We start from the raw sequence: 27823 nt of genomic DNA on the forward strand, positions 1-27823 counted from the left end.
CTAACCGCGATTTTTCAGACAACCACGATTCTTCTTCGTTTTGTGCTTTTAAATGCGCACTTGTGCAGTGCTGCACACCGTGACTCCATTTTGCTTTCAGCACATCATTCTGCACCCGTGATGCGCATACAAGCTTTGTACCACTCTGTTTTGAAGCATTTCATATTGGTTTTGTGCTCTGAAAGATTATTAAAAGGCTATTTTTGTTGTATCTTTCATATCTTGTTGCCCCATTGAAAAGCTGGATAATAAATGTAAAATAAGCATTTAATTGTATATTATATTTGTGTATATAATATATATATATATATATATATATATATATATATGTATAAATATAAAATTGTTAAATTTATGAATACCTGAATTAATTTTACTAGAGTACTAATTGTAATTTGTTATTAACATGTTTAGATTTTATAAAATTACTGTGATTTTTTTTTCAAGAATTAGTTTTTGCTGCTGATTTATGCACTTACTAAGTGTAATAAAAATAGCTATTGAATACATTTATTTAATATTTAAAGGTGTTAACTGTAATCTTAGACTGCAAAATGATAATTTATAAGGTACAAAGGATTAAATTCCACATTATACAACAGTCAGTCAGAGTAGTAAAGAGATGTTGTGCTACTCATTATTTGTTTACAGAACCTATACTGTTAGCTATATAAAACAGGGTTGTCAAAAAACCTGGAAATATCAGGGATAGTGAATGAATACAATCTTACAAATAATAATATTCCATGAAAATCTCTGTAGTGAATATACAAATTTAATGCTTTTATGCTAGTCTTTATGAGCCAATATTTTCTTTGGGTATGTTCTCTAAATTGATTCAATTGAACTGATCAGTTTGCCATTAAAACTTAAAGCATTATCAGACTCGCAATCGTCTTGACTGAATATTTTGATTTTTTTTTTAACAGTTTTTGCTTCATTGTCTTGCAAGTTGCACTCATCATTACACGCGGAGGTTTGGACACAGGCTTTACGTCGTAACATTAACCAATTTATAACAGCGGTGCACCTGTCATGTGAAAGTGATGCTCGTTATTTTTTTAATATTGCCATGCAATGGTAAAGGCTTAAAAAAGAAAATCCCGCCAAGGCATTCAGCTTTCGCCTCGTGCAGAACCTTGCAAATACCCAACTCACATTTCAGGTTTAATCTTATCAACTGTAGCTAAACATAAAGCGGTTTTCACACGAGGGCGGCGGTGTTCATCTCAGTGATGACGTCACGAGGCAGGTCTTGCTCAAGCCCACCAATGAGACAAGTCAGATTGGTTCTTTTGGGGCACATCGCAATGAATGGGTGTCGGTGCTTTACAAGGCAAAGGAGCAACCACAACAAGACGCGGATATTGAGGGGATGCGGCATCGGCACGCGGGAGCTGTCCACCAGCCGCACACCAACGACGCGGACGCTCGTGACAGTCATAAGGAAGGATCTAGTCCAGTCGCCCCGCTCTTTAGTCTGCCGCCCCCGCCGCCATCGATAAAGGAGCGATCCACCTCCTCACATCATAGCCGACATGTACAGTCTTGTCCGGACCGCGGCACCAGGAACGGCGAGTGCCTGCCTTTGACCGGCCGATGCGTCCTCGCACAGGGAGCGCACAGTGACCGTCAGTCTTACGACAACCAGCCCCATCCGTTTCCAGGGGCCTCATCTGGCTATCAGTGTCATTCCGAGGGGCTCTCACAGAGCAGCCATTCTGCTCAGCAGAAATATTCCGTTTCCCCGCAGCCCTCCCCATCTGATCTGCTGCCGCCGCCTCTGCCTTCGCACATTTTTTGTACGCGGGATACGCGCCAAAAGAGTGCTAATTACAAACAAGAGATTGTACAACGTGGCGTCGGGGAGGGGGGGCGTCGAGACCAAGACCAGTTGCTGCAGCAACCTTGTTATAATCAACAAAGGGACCCCTCCTTTGAGCTACTCTTGCCAAACTCTGGTCAAGGACAGATAAATGCACGCGAGGATGCCGAGAAGGAGAGGCAATTAATTGAGCCTCAGGCTCAGTTACTGTTGGGCAGCAGCTTGCCCGTCAACTACTGCATCAGCAGATCGGAGCAAGTGTGCAGAAACCAGCAGGAGCTGCTCTTGCAGCATCAGCACCAGGAACACAGCCTCCAGCGGCAGCAGAGTGGCCGAGACGACAGGCAGGAGAGGGGAATCGCACTCTGTCAGCCGTATCAATGCGAGCGCGCGCTAGAGAGAAACTCGTCGGTGTCTAGTGGTGAAAACAGCAGCCCCCCGTACGGCTCCAGCAGTCAACTGTGGCCAGAGCCCCACGACAAGGAGGAAAGGAAAAATCGAGCAGGCAAACACAAGGTAGTTTTTTGTATGTATGTATGTATGTATGTATGTATGTATGTATGTATGTATGGACACCAGCGCAGCTTTCAATATGCCATTCTATAGAATACGCTGCGTTATATGCGACCACGCCTGTTGTTGTTGTTATTTTGCTGCCCTTAAACGAATAAAAGTGAGGTTAAGCTTTTGAGTCGGCTAATTTGATTTACTAAAACGCGTATTCGTAAACAGCCTATCAACATGATGACATCAAGCACACTGCATCTCATGCATACACTCACGCGGACATAAAAACCCACTGTGCCTTTCACATCTCTCTCTCTCTCTCTCTCTCTCTCTCTCTCTCTCTCTCTCTCTCTCTCTCTCTCTCTCTCTCTCTCTCTCTCACACACACACACGTTTGTTATATTCGACAGCAATGCATTGCAAAACTTGAAATTTCTCTTCGTTTAAAGGGTCTAATTGCAGTGCCCAAATTTGTATTATTAAATTAATAAAATTGTTAAATATGTTCATTCAAATGTGGAAAAAAACTATGAAAAGGTTCGAAAATCATAATGGCATTTGAAAATTCAGAAAATTAACAATTACGCTCTTATTATACAATTTCAAACTAAACCCAAGCTTAACGCCATAATCCAGCACTGACACTTTGATTGAATTTTGATAGATTTGATATCAATTTTCACTCTTCGTTTCTTGAGTCTGAGCACCCGTCTGCCACAGGACAGAACAGCTGAAATTAGATCCTATTTCGTTCATAACTCAATTATGATTTACCTAATTACTTAATTTTTTCTTTTGAATATTCAATCTTTCTTTACATGCACGGGATTATAACGAATTAAAACCTCTGCAGAAATCTGTATTGTATGAATCTGTGCCACTTTTACAGCGTGCTCAAATAATGCCCTCGTTATTTGCCGTGCCAGTGCCTTCATCTGCAGATCATTCAATAGACTCGAACAGCTCCCTGGGCTCCATTTATTTTTCTGACCGTTATCTGATGCCACTCACCGAGGCTCCATTCATGTCTCCATTTCTGCTTCATGCTCTCAGGTTCTGAAATACCTTTTAATTGGTCAATCACGGCGGCTTATCTGCTTGGGTGGTAGTAGCCAAGGCTCATAATGTAAGGACTTACACACACAGAATATTTGGACAAATAATTGAACCATTAAAATGTGGATTAGATCAAAATCAGCACAAGTTCATTTCCTGCTGTAATACGGCTCTTCATCAAGAAGGATAATTGTCCATTTAGTAAAACATCTTATATCATAGGTATCTCTAATGGAAAGGATCACTTTTTGTGCACAGGTAAACATTTTTTTAGATTCATTTCTTTCTGTGTTGTGGTTAATAATTCACTTTCAACCGTGTAATTTCTTAATCAACGTTTACATTAAACTGACTTTAAAAAAATGAGTTGAATCTTGCACAGGCCTATCTTATAAAAAAAGTTAAAGCAATGTAAATTATGTTGTCATAACTTATTGATCATATAATCTTTTACAGTACACCAAAAGGATTTGTAAAAATAATAGAGAAAACTTTATCTCAAAAATTAAATACAAAGAATTTTCAAATGTTTCCCGAACAAGTTACACTCAGCACCTTTTGCTAAAATGTTGTACTATGGTTCACCAATCATCCCAAATACAGACTTTTTCCATTTAGCTGTTTTCAGAGTTTCTAGGTTGCATTAAACCCGAGTGGAGCACCGGTACGACAGGAAGAAAGCTAACAAAGGAAGAAAAATAAACTGACCTTTTCAAAGAAAAAAACTCTTGATATCTGATGCTAGATAGTTGAAAGGAAGGTTACTAATGAGAGTATACACAGTCAAAGGAAATTTATTTAGGCTGAGAGTCTTATCAGTTGGGCAGAATATAGCGGGCAGGGTGGAGTCAGAGACCTTTAGTACTTCTGAATACTGTGCTCTATTGTGTACACGCTTTGTTAATAGGAGACATGTGGTAATGGAAACAAAATTGCTTTTGGAATACATAAACCCTACAAATCTAAAGAACTGCAATAACGCTCGATATCTGTCCCACGCGTCCAATAATTGATGCTCCATTCAATTTAATTGTATTATTAAATAAAGCTTTGATCCTCAGATCACGATTGCTTCACTCAAGACGTGTCTTGCTGTACCCTGCAGACACACTGGCAGTTTTCCCAACAGAAAAATGAGGGAAAATGTCATGTATAGTTTTTTTTTCTTCTGAAAATTAAACTGAATTTGATATTGTTTTTTGTTTGATAATGTTTAACAAATATCTTTGAATCAACATGCATAACATTTTGCTGGTGCTCTTTATAAAAAAACTGTTTACTTATGTAGTCTGATATACTTACTGGTGTATTTGTAACATTTGTTCAACCTCACTGTTCTGGCTAATAGCTTAAACAAAAACTATTTTGGCTTAGAGGGACCAATCAAGTATAGAGTTACAATATCATGTGACACAAACTGAAACCTAATAGTAGTTTGCTATTGCGGCGTGTGACACCACAGATCCACAAGCACAGACATTGTGCTCTGAAAGGCTTAACATAAAAAAAAAAAACGTTGTAATTTTTTAAAATTCTTTATTCTTGTCAGTGTTTAGTTTCCCTTTAACTGGCCCCTCTGTGCTTGCTCAGTGATCCTTGCTCTGGTGTTGGAGTAATGTCATGCGAAACATCTGATAAACATTATATAATTAATTAATAGATTATCTGATGAAAAATTAAAGGCTTTGTGAATGAAAATAATCAGCAATGTAGTGTCATATCAGTCCAATCTCCATATTAACACAATATCTCTGTTATCAAACTGTCTATGGGCAGTGTTTGATATAATTAAGCACCAATATCTAAATGTATTACTGGCTTCTCTTTATCTATAATGAAGGCCTGGTGTTAATTCTCTGCATTATTTTTGACATCTTTAACATGTGAAAAAGAGAGAGAGCTATCAGAAAGCGATAAAATCTAATTGATCATTTTAATGAATAAACTCATTATAGCTGCATGTGTGACTGATGTTACCTGTTTATAAAGGGATTTACCACCTCAGGGTTTAAGGAAATTGTTAGAAAGAGGCACAAGGAAAGAGCTGTTTAAAGTCTCCTTCTAATAAAGTCTTTCATTCTTCCTTTATCTTCCTTGCCACCTCATATCCTCTATGACTAAAAGGTCTATTTAAATAGATTTTAGGGAGGACATATTCAACCACAACAGATTTAACAACAACAACCGCAACATATTTTAGGGAGGACATATTCAACCACAACAGCCCTATGATACAGAAAAGAATCACAGAGGCATTCAGTGTCTTTGGGCAGTATGCACATGCTCTGCGTTTTGCTTCTTTGTGCGTTTAATAATGCCTAGCATCATCAGGAAGTGCATAGTTTAATCTCAGTTGACCCCCAGCCCACAGGCTATTGCATGATATGAAAATGGTGAAAAAATGGAATTATTACTTTTCATTCATCTATGATACCTAATGGTCAAAATGCCTGTGTGATAACAGGAAATGTGTTAGGGTGTTGCTTAAAGTGAGAATATGAGAAAAAAATTCACCTCAGCTGGTGTTGTTCGAAAGTTGTTTTTTTAAAATATGGAAATGTCTTGATAAGAACATCTAAATAGAAATTATTAAATCTGAAATCAAAATGTTAAAGGAAATAAATGATTTTAGTCTCTAAACCTCTAGCTATTATTAGCATGCAAGCATTATCATCAATTTTGTATTCCACTCTAGTTTAGACACTGGGATTATGGTTTTATATTGGTGTTTTTTATAATGAATTCTTTTTGATGACCTTTTCAGGTCAGTCCCAGTTGCGTTAGAAGTAGTGGTGCACGATATATCGGCAGTCGATATAATATCGGCCGATATGGAATTTTTTTTACACATCGGTATCGTTCCGATGTCAAAATAGGGCCGACGTGAACAGGCCGATAATCATCCCTGTGTATTTGAAGTGTGTGTAGGTTTGAGTGTGGGGGCGGGGATGATTGTTTTTGCACGAGCGCACACATTACACGTCACATGATGTGGTGGAGGCGGCAAAAAAGTCAAGGTCAGTTTAACTTTGGCTTTGGTGAGGTAGCAACGATGTTGTTAGTCTGGTCGATCTTCAAAGTGTCTGAAGAGGATCCTCTCACTATGAGTTTTCTATTCAAAGATATCGACATCGGTAAATATCGGTATCGGATATAACAGCAATATTAATATCAGTTACCGGTATCGGCCACTATTTTCACATTGGTGCATCACTAGTCAGAAGGGTACATTGGAAAGTTGCATAACACATGTAAGCAAAGCAAACAGTGTGAATTTGTATAATGCACTGCAAGTACCCTCTCTTGGTCCTCCAGTAGAAAATGTGTCCTTTTTGAAAACATGCCTACTAGTGATGTGGTTTTGCATTATAGCTTTCATACAAAGGTAGATGATTATGTTGGCATATTCTCCCGTCACTAACGCAGTGATTTTTTTAATACCATCACTTTCAAAGTGGCCTCTTCTGTGTTCAAAGCCTCCTATTAATAGTACTGACATTAAAAATTTGACACACTCAAACTTGCATTAGCTGATGGGGTGTTTGGAAATGGTGTTGTATTAAGTTCAGAATAGCTAGGAAAGAAGTGATATGATATGGCAGTTGTATGTAAAGCCAAGTTGTTAGACTGAAAAGCCACTGTGACGGGCCTGTGTAAGTGTGTGTCTATCACAGATATGCATTGATGCCTCAAAGTCTGTTTCTATTGGCCGCTATATGTAAGCTAAGCCGTCCGCAATATTAGAATGGTCAAAGCCGGTCTGTGAATACTGTTGAGCAAGTTGACTATGTCTGCAAGTGTAGTTATATGTATGTATGAATATCTATATCTGCATTAGTCTTCAGCAGATGATTTAGGATTTAATAAAACAAGTTAAAGGCGTTAGCTAACACAACATAAACAAATTACCATAGTTTAAAAATCTGTAATATCGTGTTAATAATACATATAAAAGTAAAAACACAAATAAACACATTCTCACCTGTGAAAGGTTTTGCCATTTTGGGGGGAATTTAAGGCCTTGTTGACACGGAGAAGTGTTCAGTTGTATACATAAACATTTTGTATCGTATCGGGGTTTCGTCCAGACGGATCTGGCTTTTTGGTAGCCTAAATCACTATTTTTTGAAATTGGGTCCCAGAGTGGATAAATCTGAAAATGACACTCTTGCGTTTTCTTGTGTATAGCCTATTCGTATATTTCGTGAAACATCACGTTATGTCATCATCATCCCATTTGTCAACCCTAGTCCGACACCGGTACGTCACGTAACAGCAACAACAACTGTGGATCTTGTGTACTCGTGCTGCAGAAGCTACTGAGCCTCTTTAATTTCTTTATTTTTTATTTACTTGAATCTATTTTGATTTCTTCTTTATTTTACTCATTTCCTTATATTTTATTTTATATGCCATGATTAAGACATTTCATATTTTGTACCTGGCCATTTATGGTTGTTTAGCCTATTTTTCAAGAAAGTTCTTGGTAAAAGAAGAAGAAGAAGAACCTACTGAGCCTAATATGTGTTCTATACATAGACTGTAAAAGAAGCGTGAGCAATCTGTATGTCTTCTAGTAGCTGTGCCAAGAGGAATCTGAATCATTCCCTTGCGAATCTTGCAGAGCCAGAGATCGTGAGTTTTAGCTGTCCATGAGCTAGCAACAGGAGCATTATATTGAGAAAGTTTCTCATAATAATCTGAAAGGTCCTCGTAATTATGACTTAACATTTCGTGATTATAACTTAACATCTTGTAATAATGAGAAACTTTCTCGTAATAACGACTTAACATCTCATAATAATAAGAAACTTTCTCGTAATAATAAGAAACTTATCTCGTAATGTTGACTTAACATCTCGTTATAATAAGAAACATTCTCATAATAATGACTTAAAGGTAGGGTATGGGATTTGCAAAACGGCCGGCACATTTTGGAAATAAACAACTCAAAAGGTCCTACCTTCTTTTCTCCAACGCTGGCCCTGACTCCACCCATTCGAAGAACATTGACGCTCTATCATGCATCTGCAAAACTCAGATTCTCAAGATTGCACTCACTCTCTCTGTCTCTCTGTACCGTCCGGGGCAACTTGCAGTTACTGTGCCTGGGTCACGAGCTTTGAATATGTACGACCGTTTGATTGACGCACTTACAGTCCAATGATTTTAGGTGGTCTTGGAAATGATTGGCTGGAGTTTTTTGAGTCCTGCCTGTTCTACAGATGATTAAATTGCTTAATATTAATTTCTAACTCAGTGGCTGTAAGTGTCACAGTGTCTGGTTTGTGTTTCCCTGGGTATCCAGCAGATGTCTTCTTCCACCTCGGTGTCCTTCACTCAGACTACATTTCCCATCATCCTGTTTTGTCACTCAATGATTATTGCACACAGCTGTTTCCCGTCACCTTGTTTGTATCTGTGTGTATATGTACCCTGCTTGTTTCTGTGATTGTCATCGAGTCCTTGTTTAATGTTATGTGCACATCTGAGTTCTTTGTCATGTTTTGTTTCTGGACTTTCTTATATGGATTTTGACCCTTTGCCTGGCTGGTTATGATTTTGGATTACCCCAATAAAACCACTGCACTTGGTTCTAACGGGTGTGTTGTACAGTAAGTGGGTTAGGAATAGGATTTAAGTGATTTTGAAAATCACATATACATCTCATTATAATGAGACACTTTCTGTTGACTTATTTTCTCGCACTTCTACTCATGCTCAAAGCAGTGGAGCAGAAGGGAGTGCCACACTAGCGACATCCGCTGGGCAAAGCCATGTAAATGCATTATGCATCACAGCAAACATGGCACACTCTGCAGTGAATAACATTAATGATAAATTAAAAGTATATGAGACGGGCTTCCATATTAGATGGTCTTTTATTCATTTGTATTTTTGTGTATGAAGCAGCAACACACCCTGTTAAAGAAATCTGGAAATCTGTGTATAATTTTCAAGTAGTTTTTCTCATATTTTCAGCACAGGAGCATGACCTTTTTTTAAATTATTAATATTATTATTTATCAGTATTGACCAATACCTGAATATTTAGTTTATGCTTATTTCCTAAATTTTTTTAATTTTCGATTTTCCATCATTCATACGTTTCCGCCATAGTTGAGTAAAAATATAATTATGTCATAATAATGAGACATCTCCTCGTAATGACTTAACATCTTGTAATAATGAGAAACTTTCGTATTTGTGATTCGGTGGCTCTGAATTGTCAAAACACCAGTTAAACTGCTTGCTACGGATGCGAAAAATGCAGAAAATCGAACCCCATACGAACAAATAAACTAAAGTCCCAAAATGTTGGCGTGTTCCTTTAAGTCCTTATTATGAAAAACTAAGTCATAATTATGAGAAAGTTTCTCATTTTTGTGACTTACAGAATTATATTTTATTACTCAACTGTGGTGGAAACGAGCTTCCAAAGAAACGGGCTTCCATAGTAGCCTAATCTGTCACAATATTATAATAATTATAATATCGGCCAGAATTTTTATATCAGTGCAGCCCTAATTACTTTTATAAAACTGTTCTAAACAAGAAGTATATAAGTTAATTGCAGTAATAATTGCAATTATTTTAGGTGGCTGGATAACTGTAATAATTTTACATTTTAAATTTTAGTCACATTTTGTCATTCATCAAATAAAGTAAATTAAAGCATGTAAAGAAATACCAGCATTCATGTAAAGTTCACACATACTGTATATTATATGTTTGCTGGGCTTCAGTGTGAATATAAAGTGAATCAAGAAGAAATATATATTTATATATTACCTTAATTTTTTATGATATCATTCCAAGACACCAAAAATATACAAATATAATAAAAATTCATGATCTTAACAGGCTTTATTGCGAGTATTCCAATTTTAGCTCCACTTTATTTTCCACTGTTTGCTCACCTGTGAGAGAAACATGGATCCAGGAGTATGAGAGAACACCAGTACCACAGCTTTCACAAAGCCCACTCCTCACTCCAGGCTAACAGTGAAACATCCAAACGTCATTATACCGCTCCATATTGGGATATTTAGCCGCTAACCATCACGATTGCTGCACATCTGTTCTGTGTGGGTAATTTCTGTTATTGTATTCCTTCAGATTCAGAAGGCTGAAATACTGTCTTTTTTTATTTGTTTTATCCATATTGTCAGGGCAGTAGACAGTTTATCAGACCTCACAGTTTTCTCATTATAAAATTAGATCATTCACACACAACTATATTAAAGTGTATCGATTTATACTTGTTCACCGTCCAAATTACGTTTAGTCATTGCGATACACTGAGGTGTGAAGATGCTACAGTAGGTTTCTGATGAAATGAACCTTGGGACACACGTGGAACAGGGCCAATAGAGTAGATTAATGCAGGGTTTCAGTGTACATGCTGCTGACACCTATTTGTCTGTATTTGATTTTCGCTGACAGGCACATGCTGAGCGAACTAAGCTGAGCCATGCTGGATCCAAGCCCTCCCTCTCCGAGAGCAGTCACTCACTCCCTCAGATAGCCATGAACAGCTGCAAGTACAATGGAGGAGTGGTAAGACCACTGGGCAGCCTGGCGGCGTCACGACGCAACCTAGCAGAGCATGACTCTGAGACCCAACCGCTCCAGACTCTTCACAGCTCCGGCCTGGAAGTGGTCGTCTCCAAGGGAGGTGGCGAGGACCCCAGCAAGGCGTCCAATGAGAGCCTGGTCCGAGAGAGTGGCAACGCACCACAGAAAAAAAATAAAGATATTGGCTACAAGTTGGGCCACAGGAGGGCACTTTTTGAGAAGCGCAAGCGGCTAAGTGACTATGCCCTAATATTCGGTATGTTTGGGATCGTTGTCATGGTAACTGAGACTGAACTATCCTGGGGGGTTTACACTAAGGTAGGTGCTTCCTCTTTTCATGTTCCCCCATAAATATGCAAAATGTGCTCATGATAAGCAGTGGGATCCAAATGGTTGAGACCACAGTGAAATTCTGGGATACAAAATCTCAACCTAAAACTAAACAGAAATTTTATGATCTAGAAAATCTCGAATAAATAAGTCATTTTCTTAAAAAAATTAATACATTTGTGAAATGTATCAACTTGAGCGCTGCTGTCAATACAGCAAAAAGGACAAGACATTCTGGAATTCAGCATTTTTCAAATAAAATTTTCAAGCAAATCATTATGCTGATAATAACATTTACAATATTTAATATTAGTGGTCTCAGTCCTTTGGAGCCCACTATTCCTCATGCCATCCCTCATAACCTTTGGCATAAATAGCCACCATAGTACATACATAAATATTTGTCCTCTAAACCACATCGATCTACTCTGGGATGTAGCTCTTCTCATCTCCTTACTGTTTTGTAGTCTTTTTCACAAGCAGTACTGGAGGGCTGAAATGCTATAAACTTTGAGGTAGGCCTATTAGACAACTCCCAAAGCGATTCTTAACGCAGGGTCCACAAAATTAGGTGTTTGGTACTGTGACCACTCAGTTCCCTCGAGATGTGGATTTTGTAATGGTTGTGCTATTTCTAGCCATGTGGGAGAGAACTGCTACACTGCTACTGTCACATTCAGCTGAATTAACCGAATTATCACATGGCTTGATCTTGCACGGAAAGAAAAGAAAAAGAAAAGCGAGGCACAATGGCATGTGAATGTCAACAGGAAAGAAAGTCACTCCAGATGTGTTTGTTAGGATTCTGACCTTTGGAAAAAAAAAAAACCTTCCGGTGACCAACAGGTGAAATAATTAGTTTACTGTGTAATTTGTCACACGGGAAATTTATAACAATTTCAGACCTAATTTTTTCGTAGAGGGACCATTGGGACCTGGGAGGGGTAAGGGAGACGGGAGTCTAATTTCACTGTTAAAATTGAATCTTTTAATTGCTTTTCTGTGGTTATATAAATTATGCACACTTTCCTCACTTCCTCATTCTGACAGAACATGAAATTTTGATACAGCTAGTTTCTTTTAAAAAAAGTCAATCATTTTTTTGTATATTTAGAATAGAATTGCTTTGACATGACAGATGTTTAACCTACCATTACATCAAAGTTAGCTAAAAAAAACGTATTTAACTAACAAACAAAATACAGGTTTACCCTATTTCAGTATTGACTGATTTGCTTGGATGGGCTAAATGGGTATTTTATATCCTGAACTACATTATACCTTACTGTTTATTATCAGTCTCTGAAACATGCTGATCTGTAATCCTCATTCTTTTGTTCAACACTAACATTTCAACTAACAAGTCCCTCACTCCCACCAACACATTTAAGCTGAGATGACAGGACAGTGCCGAAAAACATGTTCAAGTATTCACATCGAATACACCCACGTGCGTAGCGTGATTGTCCATGTACTGTATGTCATAGGGAGTTAATGCTGAAAGTAAACCTAATATCAAACCTAATCAGACGTTTTGGCTCTCAAATGCACGAGGTTCATTTGTTGCCATGGGGAATATTATGGAAAGTGATTTTTTTTTTTTCCTGACACAGTGGGGATTAACTCCTCCAGGGTGAAGCAATGCAGTGTATTGTGTGACACAGATGGTTTAGACAGCATCTATTCATCCAAAAATGTTTCATTTAGTAAGCATGATTTCATAACTTTAGCATAAGCTGCAAGACTGTGGTTATGTATGGTCGTACTAATGGTGTGTGTTGTTTCTCTTGCTGCAGGAATCTTCATATTCATTTGCACTGAAATGCCTTATCAGCCTTTCCACTGTTATTTTGCTTGGTCTTATAATAATGTACCACGCTCGGGAAATACAGGTTAGTTCTTGATTATAAAGAGTCCGTCTTGTATTTGAATTATCTATTAATGATTATCATTGTACATGCCATGGTGAAATGTGTACGTTTTTGTGCCACTAACATCAACAAACTGAATTCAAAAACATTTTCAAGGAGGCTTCTGAAACACTCCCCCCATCTGCCATTGGCTGGCCATAACAATAGTCCCGCCCCCAAATTAATGACATTGAATTGAGCTGGATATTTCAGCATGGCTACAATTTATTGTTGCTGTTATAGTATAATTGTTTTGCTGTTTATGCTGATTTTTATCCTGTTGTTGATTTAGTCATTATTATTCATCTTTAATAATTAAATTTTAAATTTTTCTCTTCGTACTAAGCGGGAATACGTTTTTTACTATTGAAAAAATGGCACACTTCGCCTTTGTCATCACCTGACATTACATCCACTTAGACGTGTTTTCCAGAGGAACAGAGAGTTCCTCTCGACTTCTCTGCTAATACGCCCTGTTCTTTACCTGTTCCCCGCAGCTGTTCATGGTGGACAATGGGGCGGATGACTGGAGGATAGCCATGACATATGAGCGCATCTTCTTTATTGTCCTGGAGCTGCTGGTGTGTGCCATTCACCCGATCCCGGGCCAGTATGTGTTCACATGGACAGCCCGGCTGGCTTTCACCTACGTGCCCTCTGTGGCCGATGCCGACGTAGACATCATTCTTTCCATCCCGATGTTCCTCCGCCTCTACCTGATTGGCCGGGTCATGCTCCTTCATAGCAAGCTCTTCACCGACGCCTCCTCGCGAAGTATAGGTGCCCTCAACAAGATCAACTTCAACACGCGCTTCGTCATGAAGACCCTCATGACCATCTGCCCGGGCACCGTGCTGCTGGTCTTCAGCATCTCCTCCTGGATCATCGCGGCCTGGACCGTTCGGGTTTGCGAGAGGTATGGCACCACAGCGACTGATCCCGAGCTACACAGCTACACCCCTCCCCTCCACTCGTTCTCGCTCTTTTTCTGTCTTTCGCTCTCTTCTTCTCTCTGCATCTCCCACTCACTCATTCCCTAAAGGAGCATTTCCAACAGCCTCACTCTGCCTGTATGAAGAGCTTTTCTCCCATCAGCTCTGCGATTGCACCACAAATCCCAGTCCATGTTTTGTAAGCTGTATTAGCAATTGTTAAATAATTCATGACTGCTTAATTGTTTGTTTGCGGAATGGTTTGTTTTGGTAATTTTGAGGAGCCTCGAGGATACCCACTTCAAAAAACTGCATCATCATGATCTCATCCCATGAGGCAGTGTAGATTTCGACATATTAAGGAAATGGACATGCACAGTCTTGTTGGGCTAAAGCAGCACTGTTGTAATGAATGGGTTAGATTCAAAAGACAATGATCCTTAACTGTTTTATCTGTACTGTGTCTTTGCCATTACCTTCGCTACCTGCTTCTCCTCACATTTACCTCTCCAACACGTGCCTTGAACCAGAATCAATTTAATAAACTGAAACTTCTTTAAGCCCCATTCACACTGCCAGCAACGACAAACCAATTGTAAGTTATTGGTTTTCAGTGAGAACTGCAAATCTCCAGCGATATGACAAAGTAATGTTTATTCTACGCAAACGAAATGAGGTGATGCAATGCGGTCATAACCAATAGGAGTACAGCACTTGATTCATCTCCTGTCAGATGCTGTAGTCGACTATAGGCAAGACATTAATATTACTGTGAGGGATTTCACTGATCTGCAGTATATGATCTGTATTTACACACGTGCAGCAATACAATAAAACCAATCCAGAACTTGACGTCATCACTGTAAAAAAAACCTTTTCATGATTGGTAATCACAACATTTTTTTCTTTTGTCAAATCAACTTAAATAATTTATTTAGTTCAGATAACATATAATTTTGAGTTTCTGATGATTAAAAAATTCTCCTTCATTGTATTAACTCACTTTTTCCATTTCAATTAACTTAAAATTTTAAGGCAACCAGTTTACTTACTTTAAGTTAAACCAACAATATTTTTTTACAGTGTACGTTACTTTGATTCATAGATTCATACACTGATAATCTTTCGCCTTGTTCATGATATGACACATTTATGCAAAACCGACATTTTAAACAGCTATACATTTAATTTGTGGTCAGATTTTCAAAAGCTGTCAGTGTGAATGAGGCACTAGAAATGAAGTATGCTTATATAATAGGGCTGGGTAAAAAGTATCTATTTTCAGATTGAGTGCGATCTTCATTTGAACAATCCCAAAGTCCCAACAAAGAAAGTTATATTTGACCAGTTTGCAGTGAATGTAGTGTGTTAAAAAGGCTGTGTACCGTGAGATGGACTGCAGTGATATACAGTATAGTTCAATTCACAAACAAATGACTTTTTGACTATCAATTATTTTGAGTGAATTAAAAACATTCAGTGAATTTTTTCATGTATTAGCAAAATCCCCAAATGAATCGCTATCAAATGAAAAAGAATCAAAATTGTTATCAAACTGAATTGCAGTTAGTGCTTGTAAATCAAAATTGATCTGAACTGAGAAATATGTGTTGACACCCAGCCCTAATAGCCCTAATAAACACAGTTGTTCCATCTAAGCCAAAGAAATGCCTTATTGCAAAAGAAAAGAGATGACAAGAAGAGGTGTCAGTAACTCTCATCTCTGTGGCAGAAATAAGATGGTTCACTCTGAAAGATGGTTCACAAAAGGATCAGTCTCTGGCTATATTTCACTTTGGTGGGTTTACAAGAGACTGAAAAGGCAACAATGAAGAGTTTGGAGTGGTAAACGAGGTGAAGGTTTTGATGTTACACCATACCGCTACCCAGCACTCTGCACCCCAGTCTCATCGGCTGCAATGCACGACACGATGCTGCCCACACTCTGGTTTTTTTCTTGCGTGAGTAATTTGCGTTGCGTGTGCGTGTCTCTATGAGCGAATGGGAGGTTTCGAGTGTGTGTGTGTGACTATAATTCACTGTTGTACTTTCTATTTCCCCTCTATGCTGCTCCATAGGGATGCCATGTGAGTCCTCGTTCTCTAGCCGTGGAAAACCTATCATTGTTCATTGAGCTGGTGCCACTGCTGCTCTAAGAGGGGGGAGGGGGTGGGATTCAGCAGCTCTGACCGAAAAATAAAAACTCGAATAGATTAATTTATTGGTAAAAACAAAGGGAAAAAAAAAAAAACGTGTGAATGTGGCACCATCCGCAAAGGAGAAGTCTGTTGATAGCAAATGCACTAATGGTTTCGAAAGCTATGATTTGCGCAGCACTGTGAATCAAGCGTCTCTTTCTAAAGTGCTCAGGAGTAGGAGGGAGGGAGGAGGAGGGAGTTTGTGTTAAAATGGAGCAGCTCCTTCAAATCACCTTTACAAACAGGCCTGAGGGCAACTCTTTTTTCCCCCCGATTATTTCTTCAGCAGCTGTTATTCAACTGTAATACGCCCCAGCACCAAAAGAGAGCTTCAGCAAAACCTGTGAAACAAACCTTTGAATTTTACCTGATACATGTGCTTTTCTTTGCAACTTTGTAGTGTTCAAATGTAGGTTGCTATAACAGGTCTATTCAAACGTTTGATCACACATTTGTTTAGCTTAAATCTGACCGATTACCACACGGAAGATGTGTGCATGCAGTCGAACAACACTGGGCGAAAGGTGAAATGTTGCTGTCCATTCTAGCACAGTCTCCTCAGAGACGAGAGCTAGCAAGGCTTTGGAATGCTAGACTATTGGGTGCCCACTTCTGGTAAACTATGAAACAGCATGGTAGTCTTCATGTTTACTGCTCTGTTGTCATTCAAAAGAGGCGCTTGTTTCTCCAAAGTGCTGCTAAATTGGGCCTTTTACTGCACTTTTTTTCTTTTCTCTAAGCACACTGGCCAGCCCAAAGGGCAGAACGGTGTGAGACTGGACGAGCACGGAGTCCGTCTGGAATGGGAGGGATGGGGAAAAATGAAGGAAGGGTTGGGACATTGGAGGAACATTGCTGCTATTTGTAACGTTGGCTTATCATTCATTCACACTCCTGTTCATTGCTTCACATCTCTTGGTCCCGTTTCCGCCCCCTCCCTGCCCACTTTTCCCTGAATATTTTGCATGAGTCAGGCAGTTTCCTTCTCTTAGGCCCTTTCCTCTACAATTCCATGCATCATTCCACCTTGATCTCCTTCTCAAACGATAATGTTTTCGTGTAGCTGAAAGTACAATAGCAGAAAAGCATGATATTCTTGGATAGGAAATAGAGCAGGTGCATTATAGTACAATACCTTCCATTTTGTGAAGATGCTCCACAATATCTCCATGTATGCTGTTGTCTTTAGTGCACACAGTTGCTGGAGTGTTGTGTTAAGGATGGAAATCAGAAGATGAATAAACACCGGCTCACTGACGGCATATGTTTAGTTAGTCTACAAAACGTGTCCTAATGTTTTATTTGTGCCCAAAGCATCTTACTTTTCTCCAGAGAACTGTAATATTGTGTCTGAACCTTGTCTGGTTTTATTGTCACACTGAGGCCTGTAACTTGCAGTGTGAGCAGACAATGAAGTGAACTACTATGCAAGGGAATAGGGGCCTAAACTGGGATTATATGTGTTGGGCGTTGCCACTGTGTGAAACGTAATTAACATTTAGGGATGCACAATCGGAACAATATCGGTTATCAATATATCAGCTGTCTATATTAAAATGTTTATTCATGCATACTTATTTACCCTATATTTTTTTTTTTTTTTTTTTTAGATTTTGAACTATATCGTTACCATATCGGTTATCAACTGATGTTGGTAGTTTATATTTTAATGTATTTGTTTCAGGTTATATTGAATATTTACTTATGCATACTCATTTCCCTTATTTTTATTTTTAGGTTTTGCACAATATATTGGTATTGTATTGGTTATTAATTAAGATATATTTCATTTTACATACTCATTACCCTTAGATGTCCATCATCTAATGCTCGCTTAAATTTTTTGTAAAAGCAATAATAATTACTAATTTTATTACACTGTTAAATGTAATCTTTAGCACATTTTTAAATTGAATATAAATTTTTCATGTTGTGCATTTTAATGATGTGATGCCTAAATTCACATGTAGCATTTAAAGCGTCTTACAGAATTTTATTATTGTCCAATGTCCATTTATTAATTATTGCCCATAACACAAAAATCAGTATTCGAGCATCCCCTGTTAAATACGTTTAAATGGCTTTATACTTGCTTCATCATTGCATCCTTTAACCATGCGGTCAGGGTACGAGTCATTAAAGGCATGGATTGCTGGGTTCTGTGAATTTTTCTACAAAACAACTGTATGGGTTTTTATGTGAAATTTTGATATGACTGGGGTATTTGGGGAAACATCTTTTTTCAGATTGAGTTCTTGATCTAAGTTGAAGGTGGTGCCAGCTCTTCTCCATTTTATGCCAGTATTGCATACAGTATATTGAGAGCTTTAGAAGGCCAGTGTGAAGCGTTTTGCTTTCGATTACCAGCATTGAGGGAAATGTTAATTCACTTCTTCACTGTGTGCATAGTCATGATCAGATTTGCATTGCATGTGGTCATGTGTGCAAACAGACCTCACAGGATACGTTCGACCTCTTCCCAAAATTGTGCCATGTGAATTATTAGCATCTAATTAGATTTCTAAGAGCAAGCATATTAATGAGATAGCTGTAGAATGCCAGTCTGATGTAAAAGAGGGTCTTTACCAGAGCTCTTCGAGAGTAAAATCTGGTATGCCAAGGACTTGGTTACCTCTGAGATCTGACACCAGCTTCAAAAAAGATCATTGAAAATGACTAAACCAAGAGAATGATTTGTGCCAGCACTGTGCGTTGTTTTACAATAGTTATGTAGCACATGGGCAAACATCCTAATTGCTGTGAATAATCCCTCACTAGAACAAATTTTTAACAACTTTCATATACTGTGATCAACTTGCATATACTGTGTTTTATTATAGGGTTTGCATTTTTGCTCTCAATATACTGGCTTATTCAGCATGCAGGATGTGGATTTCTTCTTTAAAATGCCTGCATGGTAACTATGCTTTTCGCATGTGATAATGGGGCTCTCCCATTACATTGAACAATAGCAAAACAATTACAATGCTCCTGCTCTTAGAGCATGACTACAGAGTTGGATTGTGCTGTAGACAGGTGCACCTGATGATGGCATGTCAACTCTTGTGTTTTGAGTATGCGGTCTTAGAGGGGATATTGAGGAACATTTAACTTTTTTTAAATGTTATAAATGTGTTTGATTAGATGCTGAATTAAAATTGTGGGTCACTTTCGTTCACTCAATATGTCCGTTGAAGGGCCTGGGCCTTGTTTTGTTATTCCTCATCAAAAGTGTTTCCATTGTCTTAAATGCAGATACATGTCTTCTGACCTGTGCTTAGCTCCTCTTTGACAGGCCGGTGAAAGTTTAACCTCCTGCAGATATGTCGATGAGCTGCTGGCAATAGTCTAGTCTGGGACCAATAAGTTAGGTCGTGTGAAATAGTCTCAGAGGATTTTTAAACATTTCTGGATTATCCTTCCACTGACTTGTGGACTGCATTTCACAGTCAAGCGTTGCTAATTATGCAAAGGGAAAAGTAACATTTACATAGTAACAAGGATTTATTTGACTATTTGGGCTGGTTGTTTAATTTCCTTTTGAAAATACAAAATAATTTGTGTTTTAAAGGAATTATTAAAATGTTTAAATACTTTGAATTTTTATTATTTCTTCCTTTAAACATTCATTTATTACTGCTTTTACTTTATTATAGATATTGCTGCAGAACATTGAGCATTTTGTTTTGAGTCTGGGAAGGTACAGAATGTTGTATGGTCAAAAACATTACCAAAAGCATAAAAATGCTTTTGGTCATTTTTCTATTAGTTTGTGGGTTTTTTTTTTTTTTCATTATTGTCTTTATTGGGGAAAAAATAATCAAAGACCTGATGTTGAGATTTAATTTTACCCAATTCTATTTCTACACGTATTTTGTCAGATGGACAAAGTAATTAAACTTTTAGCCTTTTTTCCACAGCCTGATTAAGATTGTCTACCTATTCTGTTCTTACTATTCTAGGTATCATGACAAACAGGAAGTCACTAGTAACTTTCTTGGCGCTATGTGGCTAATTTCCATAACTTTCCTATCAATTGGATATGGAGATATGGTCCCTCACACATACTGTGGGAAAGGGGTCTGTCTTCTTACAGGAATCATGGTATGTCTTTAAAAAAGGAATTATATTTAAATGTAGTATTTTAAATAGATTAGTTTGCATTTGTGAAATTCATTTTTTGTCCCATTTTGAGTGTTGATATGTATTTTGAAAACAGATACTATTAATGATCTCTTCCTGTAGGGAGCTGGTTGCACTGCACTTGTAGTCGCGGTGGTGGCCAGAAAGTTAGAATTGACAAAAGCTGAGAAACACGTCCACAATTTCATGATGGACACCCAACTTTGTAAACGAGTAAGTGATAAGAGTATTTTTTAAAAAAAATATATATTTTAACCAATCCTGATGGTTTTTGTTTTGTTTTGTTTTTATACATTCCCAGTTTCTCTGGAAAAAATGCTAATGATAATGAAAAGGATAATGGTCATTTATTGCAACTCTGTAGTAATGTTGAATTTTCATCTATTTCTCCCAGGTAAAGAACACAGCTGCCAATGTACTCAGGGAAACATGGCTCATCTACAAACACACAAAATTAGTGAAGAAGATAGATCATGCCAAAGTGCGCAAACATCAGCGCAAGTTCTTGCAGGCCATTCACCAGTAAGCAAAACGTTGATACACTTCCGATTTTTTTGCAGGCTATTTATTGATGATAAGCAGCAGTTATGATTAATTGTCTCTTGAACGTTTAGTACGATTAAAAGTTAAAATGTGGTCCTTTGGGATATACAATTATAATGGATGTGCATCTGTATGTTTTGTTTGTCTTCACTAATTCGAGAAACTACTCTTTCATGTTTTGAATATTTTGGTTTTGTGTCTTTTTTTTAAAGGAACTGTCGTATATTTTTTTTAAGTCATGTTAAATAAGAAGCGGAAGGTATTTGATAATCCAGTTACCAAAATCATTGATGAGTTCTTGTCAATCAAATGTCAAAGACATTAGGATTGATTTCTGAACCTTCTCAGGAGAATCAGTCAGCATGTTATTCTTTGTAATGTGATGATTGTCCTTCTCCCCTCTCCTTCCCCTAACCCTTACCTTGTGGTTATGGTTAGTGCAGTGTAATGGCTCACATGTTGTGTATATGTTGTGGTTTCTAAACTTAAACTGTGTTTTGTCTTCGTTCTGCTCTATCACTGCAGAGCTCAGAAGTAAGTTTTGTCCTCTGTGTTTTTCTCCCCACATCCTCCCTGTCTCTGTTTCATATGCATGGAGTCGGAAGCTGAATGCCGATTTTGGTTACCTATATATTGCTTCTCTCCATTCTAAGTCTAGAATGAAAAAGATGCAACATTACTTAATGCTGTATGGTTTTATGTGACCTTCTGAAGGAGAAGCATCTTTGGAACTGTTGATTTGTTCATTTGCACCAAATCCATTATTCAAAAGCGTAAATCTCTGTATTAACTTGCATTGATAGCCCCACCTCGTGTGTCCAGAGGAAAACTAAGCACAGTATGTTGGACAGGATGTTCAGGGCATTCAGAAACAGCACCTTTTAAAGATTGACTTTCATTAAATAGTCTTGCAATTAACCTCTATAGAATTTGTCTATTGATAAAGCATTCGGTTGATGCCGTGTTCCTGATGCCGATAAAGACATTTAGGGTCCTCCAGGGCTTTGATGCAAGATGATATGGAGTTTTTGCATTAGAAAGAATGCTGGCCATGTCCTGCATCTCCAGATTTTTATTTTTGGATGTTCCAAAATAAATCCTTAAACTTGAAAAGACAAAAAAAAAAAAAAAATTCAAAGCTTGGCATTTAGCTAATGAATGACAAATCAGAGCGGAAGACTCGCATTCGTTTAATTACGACACTTAACGGGCAGGATATTAAGGCAGCCTTTCTTACAATGTCTCCTCATGGTCAGAGTCATCCCTGTACTCTTTCATAGTTGCTATGGCACAAATAATAAAAAAAAAACTTCATTAACACATTCTTTTAAAATTTTGTTCAGAAGCAAGCCCACAGCAAGCAATGCCATTCTCACAAGCATTTTCAGCGGTGTCACATATACCTCTACCTCAGCTGTTTGCCACTTCCTTTGACCTCATCCACAAACGAGGCTCTCGGATGGCTTTTTTTGTGAATGGTTGACGCGTGCCTGCAGGGGCAAAAGGAGATGTGTCATGTTTGAACGTTAAGTTAAGAGTTTTCTCTTCTTTACATTTCATAGATTGGGTTTGCATGACTGGTATGGCAAACAGGACTGTGAATGCTTGCATGCAGGCCACTCTCTCTCTATCCCTCATCCTTATCAAGTCTTCCTGACAGGAATCTGTTACTCTTCCCTAACGTCCCCCTCCTCCCAACCCCCCATCCCTCCATAACCCTGCCTCCTCCCAGGCTCCGCAGTGTGAAAATGGAGCAGAGGAAACTTAACGACCAGGCCAACACTCTGGTGGACTTGGCGAAGGTACGGTTAAGGCTTGTTTGTTTTTTGCTTCTATTTAGTATTTGATTTGTCTTTTTAATTTAGCTGTTTGCAGTATTGTTTTATTTTTGTAGTTCAGTTTTATTTTGGGTTTTTTTATTTCCAGTTTTTCAGTATTTGAAAGATACCAACATGTTCAGTATTGTAGAGAATGAAAAAGTATTTTTTTTATTTCATTTAAAGGGTTAGTTCACCCAAAAATGAAAATGAAGTCATTAATTACTCACCCCCATGCTGTACCAACCCCGTAAGACCTTCGTTCATCTTCGGAACACAAATAAAGATATTTTTGATTGAATCTGAGAGCTAGATCAGTCCTAGAGAGAATGCCTAAGGGACTGGCTCTTGACGGCCCATAAAGTCATTAAAGAAAAGGTTTAAATATTCCATGTGCCTACAGCGGCTCAATTATAAGTTTATCAAGCGACGAGACTACTTTTTGTGCGAAAAAAACATAAATTACGACTTTATTCCACTATTCCATTACTTCCTTATGGGCGCATGCGCGAGAACTGAGACGAGGACGTTCTCCTTCTACTATACTTTTTGTTACCGGCTGCTCCGCTTAGGAGTATTACTGCCCCCTACCGTATAAGATGATGATATAGCTGGAAGCGCAAAACTTTCTGTTTACAAGCAGAGGAAGATGCGCGCTGTACATACGCTTTTCAATTAGCGTATTTTCTGCACTATAAGATGCACTTAAAAGCCTTTAATCTTCTCAATAAACGACAGTGTTCCTTATAATCCGGAGCGCCTTATATATGGATCATCATTTTATACGGTGAGCAGCCGGTAACAAAAAGTAGTAGAAGGAGAACGTCCTCGTCTCAGTTCTCGCGCATGCGCCCATAAGGAAGTAATGGAATAGTGGAATAAAGTCGTTATTTATGTTTTTTTCGCACAAAAAGTAGTCTCGTCGCTTGATAAACTTATAATTGAGCCGCTGTAGGCACATGGAATATTTAAACCTTTTCTTTAATGACTTTATGGGCCGTCAAGAGCCAGTCCCTTAGGCATTCTATCTAGGACTGATCCAGCTCTCAGATTCAATCAAAAATATCTTTATTTGTGTTCCGAAGATGAACGAAGGTCTTACGGGGTTGGTACAGCATGGGGGTGAGTAATTAATGACTTAATTTTCATTTTTGGGTGAACTAACCCTTTAATGTAAATGGTTATGCTAGTCGACCAGCTAGTGCAGCATCAAACCAGCATACAGAATAGCTAGAATTATAAAAATAATCCCATCAAAAGTTTACATAACATACTTGATTCTTAATGCTGTGTCATTACATGGATGAATCGCCATCCAGAAGTTTTTTGTTGTTGTTCATGTTTGTCATTGAGCAGTTAAACAGCCCACTGAAAACCTCCATGTCCTGCACATGATTTGCTTTTACAGTGTCTTATGCAAATTTGAACCCTTTCCAACAGTCGCTGTATGAAACTTTTGATGATCTGGGTAAATTGTACCTGTTTTTGGTATCTGGGAAACATACAAGTTTCTTCTAAAGGGTAGTACTAAAGTAAATACAGAAAGAAAATGTTAACACTTTAATTTGATGGTCCATTTTGAACATTCTGTTGATTAAGTTACGTTGAACCTATGTGTCGACTATCTTTCATTAGAGTATTAGTAAATTGTCTGCTTAATATCTGCTAACTTTATTGTGTCAGTCCCCCAACAGACATTCTACTGTCAACTACATGTCAACTTACTCTAACCCTACCAGTCTATTAATACTTGACTAAAGCCCCTTTCACACAGCACGTTGATCCTGGGAAATTGCCGTGAAATTGCCAGAACGCCTTCCGTGTGAACGCAAACACGATCAATGCCGTAAGGGGCGTGTCATAGTGATGACGCTCGTGCCATCGCGCGACTCTGTTGCTCTTAGAAGAAAGTTTGTGTTCGTCATCAACAAAGAAAGGCAGAACAAATGTCTGCAAACTGGAACGAAGCAGAGACCACGAGCTCCTCACTATCCGCGCTGAAGCTGAGATCATTCACCAGCTTTGTGGAATGGTATGCGCGTGTACATGTTTTCGACATGTACGTTACACGTCTCATCCTGACGTCATGTGTCTTTCCGGGATCTTTACGGGTTGTGTGTGAACGCACTCACAGATCCCGGCAAATCAATGGCAGTGTGAATGAACCGAAATCAAACAATCCCAGGACGAATGCCGGGTCACATTATCCGTGTATTTTCCGGAATCTCTGTGTGAAAGGGGCTTAAGACACACCCCTTACCGCATTGGTCCTGTCTTTTCTTCACACAGCGCGTGTTCCGGGACTGATTCCGGCAATGTTACTAGGTCCCCAACCCGGCATCGATGCCGGTATCAATCCCGGGTCGTGTTTGCGTTCACACAGAAGGCGTTCTGGCAATTTTCCAGCAATTTCCCGGGATCAACGCACCGTGTGTAGACATGTAGGTGCAACGCTAATTATAGTCAACAGAATGTTCAAACGGGACTATCAAAATAAAGGGAAACCAAATATTTCAACTAAATAAGATGTAGGACTAAATGGATGGATGGGTTGATATTGAGTGATTTCATTCAATCTCACTCTTTCTCTGTGCTCTCTTTTAGACACAGAATGTGATGTATGACCTGGTGTCAGAGCTTCAGGAACGCAGCGAGGAGCTGGACAAGCGTATTGGCACGCTGGAGGACAAACTGGACGCAGTCACCGGCAGCCTGCAGGCTCTGCCCTGTCTGATCTCCCAAGCCATAACTCAGCAGCAGCAGGACCTCCTGGATGGCTTCGTGCACCGCTTCCGCCCCACTTCACTGGGCTCAGAACGCTCCTGGACCCCCTCCAGACGGCGGCGCTCCCCTTCCACTGCCCCGCACACTTCCTCTGACAGTGGCTAACGCTGACCCGGACCCCAACGCCGCTTCCAAAGGTCTCAGACTTAATCACGTAAGATGATCAAGCCGAGATTGAGGACTCGTATTAATAAGTAGAGAAGAATTCAAAAATAGTAGATATATGGTTTATGTTTAGCCATTGTATGGCTGTTCAAGTTAGCTTTTTTGTAAAGCCCTCATATATTTACAAGACTGAGTTCAGGAAGCTAGAGCGAGTCCAGGAAACTGGTCCTTCAAACTGCGACATCATGGGGTCCACAGGAAGGTAAACCAACGTAGACCACAAAGGAGCGTCGCACCCACATAGAAGAGATTCACTGGTCCTATAAGACATCTGTGCCAGGATGAGCACCGAGAGCGCTTCTGGGTGCTTTGCGATCACTTCAGCGTTCAGCTGGAGACGGAGGAGCACATGACCTTACTACTGAGTAGAATAATGCAGGAATGCCAACCTTAAGGATTCAGTTCCCTTGCTCCTTTAAGGGAAATTGGGTGCAACTAACCTTTTTTTAGTTACAAATTGGCATGTTATTTTTTTCAGTGCCTGAATGTATAGATTGTGGAGGGTTGTCCATTTACAAATTTTGGAGCGAGTTTTTGTACAATGTAAACACAAGCATTGCATTCCTTTTTCAGATACATTCCTCTTGAAGACATTTAACTCGTCTGTCTTAACAAATACCATTAACTTTGTCGCAGTCTTCTCTTATTTTCCAAAGCCTTTCAATACTTCCATCAGTTAGAAAAGCAAGGAAAGACAGAAAGGAAGGGAGGAGGGAAAAAGGAATTGAAGGAAGGAAGGAATACAAGAAGTAATTGTTTCTACTCAAGCTGGTAACACTTTCTTCATTTTAATGAAATCTGAGCTTCCAGAAGTCTTCACATTTCCGAAAGGCTGCATTTTTGATTTTGAAATGACAGCACTGAGTGCTAATGCTGTGGTATAGGCACAAATGTATGACAGGACTGAGATTTAAACCTTGCATGTTTCAGTGCAAATGTGACGAATGGATTATGGATGGTTTTTCAAAAGTGTGTGTGTGTGTGTGTTCGTTTTATTTCATTTATTTTTTACACAGAGATTCCTTTTTAACGTTGGATAGTATTTTTAGAGTTGCAAATATAGCGGTGCAGTAATGTGGTTATGTTTGTTAAATGCATTCTTTGTTCTACCTAAATGAATTTCTCGACCAAGCGATTGATGAATCAGTAAAAAATAGGATTAACACTAGACGAATCTTTCTATAATCATGAGAAGATCTTCTCTGAGAGAATACATCTGATAGAGCAGTAAGAGATGGAGAACATTATCGTGGCTCACATTTGCACTTTTCAAAATATACCGTTAAGGCAGCTTAGATTAAAAATCTGTCTCTCCTGTTCACATGTATTTTACTCACATCTATGGTTTTAAATAATCGCATAACCTTAAAGCAACTGACAATGTTATGTGTTTGACAATGTAATTGTCACCGATTAGAACCAACGGTAAATGACTGCAAACCATCCCATTGCAACTTGCTTTAGAAAAGCTTTATTTTTATTATTCAATTTAGTTCGTTTAATGAATTTAAACATTATTTTAGCTATTTAATGTTGATTGTTTGGAGAAACCTATATAAGATCAGGCAAAAATGGGGTATTAATTATTTGTGCTTGATTTAATATTTATAAATCATTAGATTTTTATTAGACTTTTATTCTGCAAGACATTATATTCCTAACCAAAGTCTAAATACATTTAATTTAAGAAAACGTATGTTTTTATACAGCATATGATCACATGGAAATGTATTTACACACTCAAAGACACAGACTTTGTGCAAATTGAAGCCAAATTCTTGCCAAAATACTTCTAATGCATGTTTGTTTTTTTCTGATTTGCTTGTAAAGCATTTGTTAAAAAATATTAAATGAGAAAAAGATACATAATTTACCATATCATCACAACTCCTATCTAGCTTGTTTCAGTCTTGTCAATACTGCGTTTAGGTCTTGTGTATTTCTGTTCTTGTGTACAAACGATACCTAAAATTAGCAATTTTGCCAAACAGAAATGACTGCATTTAAACTGAAAACTTGGATAATGGGGGGGGGG

General features: G+C 38.5%; 1 protein-coding gene across 5 annotated transcripts; it reads left to right on the forward strand.

Annotated features, from left to right (window-relative positions):
* The first annotated feature begins 1255 nt into the window (after window positions 1-1255).
* Window positions 1256-27820, forward strand: kcnn1a (potassium intermediate/small conductance calcium-activated channel, subfamily N, member 1a). Of its 5 annotated transcripts, none has more exons than XR_016168565.1 (10): window positions 1256-2341; window positions 10835-11284; window positions 13093-13188; window positions 13704-14122; window positions 20299-20440; window positions 20582-20692; window positions 20874-21001; window positions 21548-21556; window positions 22366-22824; window positions 25444-25520. XR_016168565.1 is itself a non-coding variant. In XM_089131305.1 (10 exons), the coding sequence occupies exons 1-10, from the start codon at window positions 1376-1378 to the stop codon at window positions 25726-25728; spliced, it is 2676 nt and encodes an 891-aa protein (XP_088987431.1). In that variant the 5' UTR covers window positions 1258-1375; the 3' UTR covers window positions 25729-27820. The 5 variants fall into 5 exon arrangements, 2 of the variants coding, with proteins under 2 accessions (XP_088987431.1, XP_088987432.1); XM_089131305.1 differs by having other exon boundaries at window positions 1258-2341; window positions 22755-22824; window positions 25444-27820; XR_016168566.1 differs by lacking the exon at window positions 21548-21556.
* Window positions 27821-27823: the final 3 nt, after the last annotated feature.

Source organism: Pimephales promelas, chromosome 5 (assembly GCF_988280905.1).
Source record: "Pimephales promelas chromosome 5, fPimPro1.hap1.1, whole genome shotgun sequence".
Classification (NCBI taxonomy): Eukaryota; Metazoa; Chordata; class Actinopteri; order Cypriniformes; family Leuciscidae; genus Pimephales; species Pimephales promelas.

Excerpts from the sequence above, each read along its gene's own strand:
- kcnn1a (XM_089131305.1), top strand. The coding sequence starts at position 1,376 with ATGCGGCATCGGCACGCGGGAGCTGTCCACCAGCCGCACACCAACGAC. Across the intron at positions 11,285-13,092 it reads CCTGGGGGGTTTACACTAAG|GAATCTTCATATTCATTTGC; the intron begins GTAGGTGCTTCC and ends CTCTTGCTGCAG. Across the intron at positions 20,441-20,581 it reads GTCTTCTTACAGGAATCATG|GGAGCTGGTTGCACTGCACT; the intron begins GTATGTCTTTAA and ends CTCTTCCTGTAG.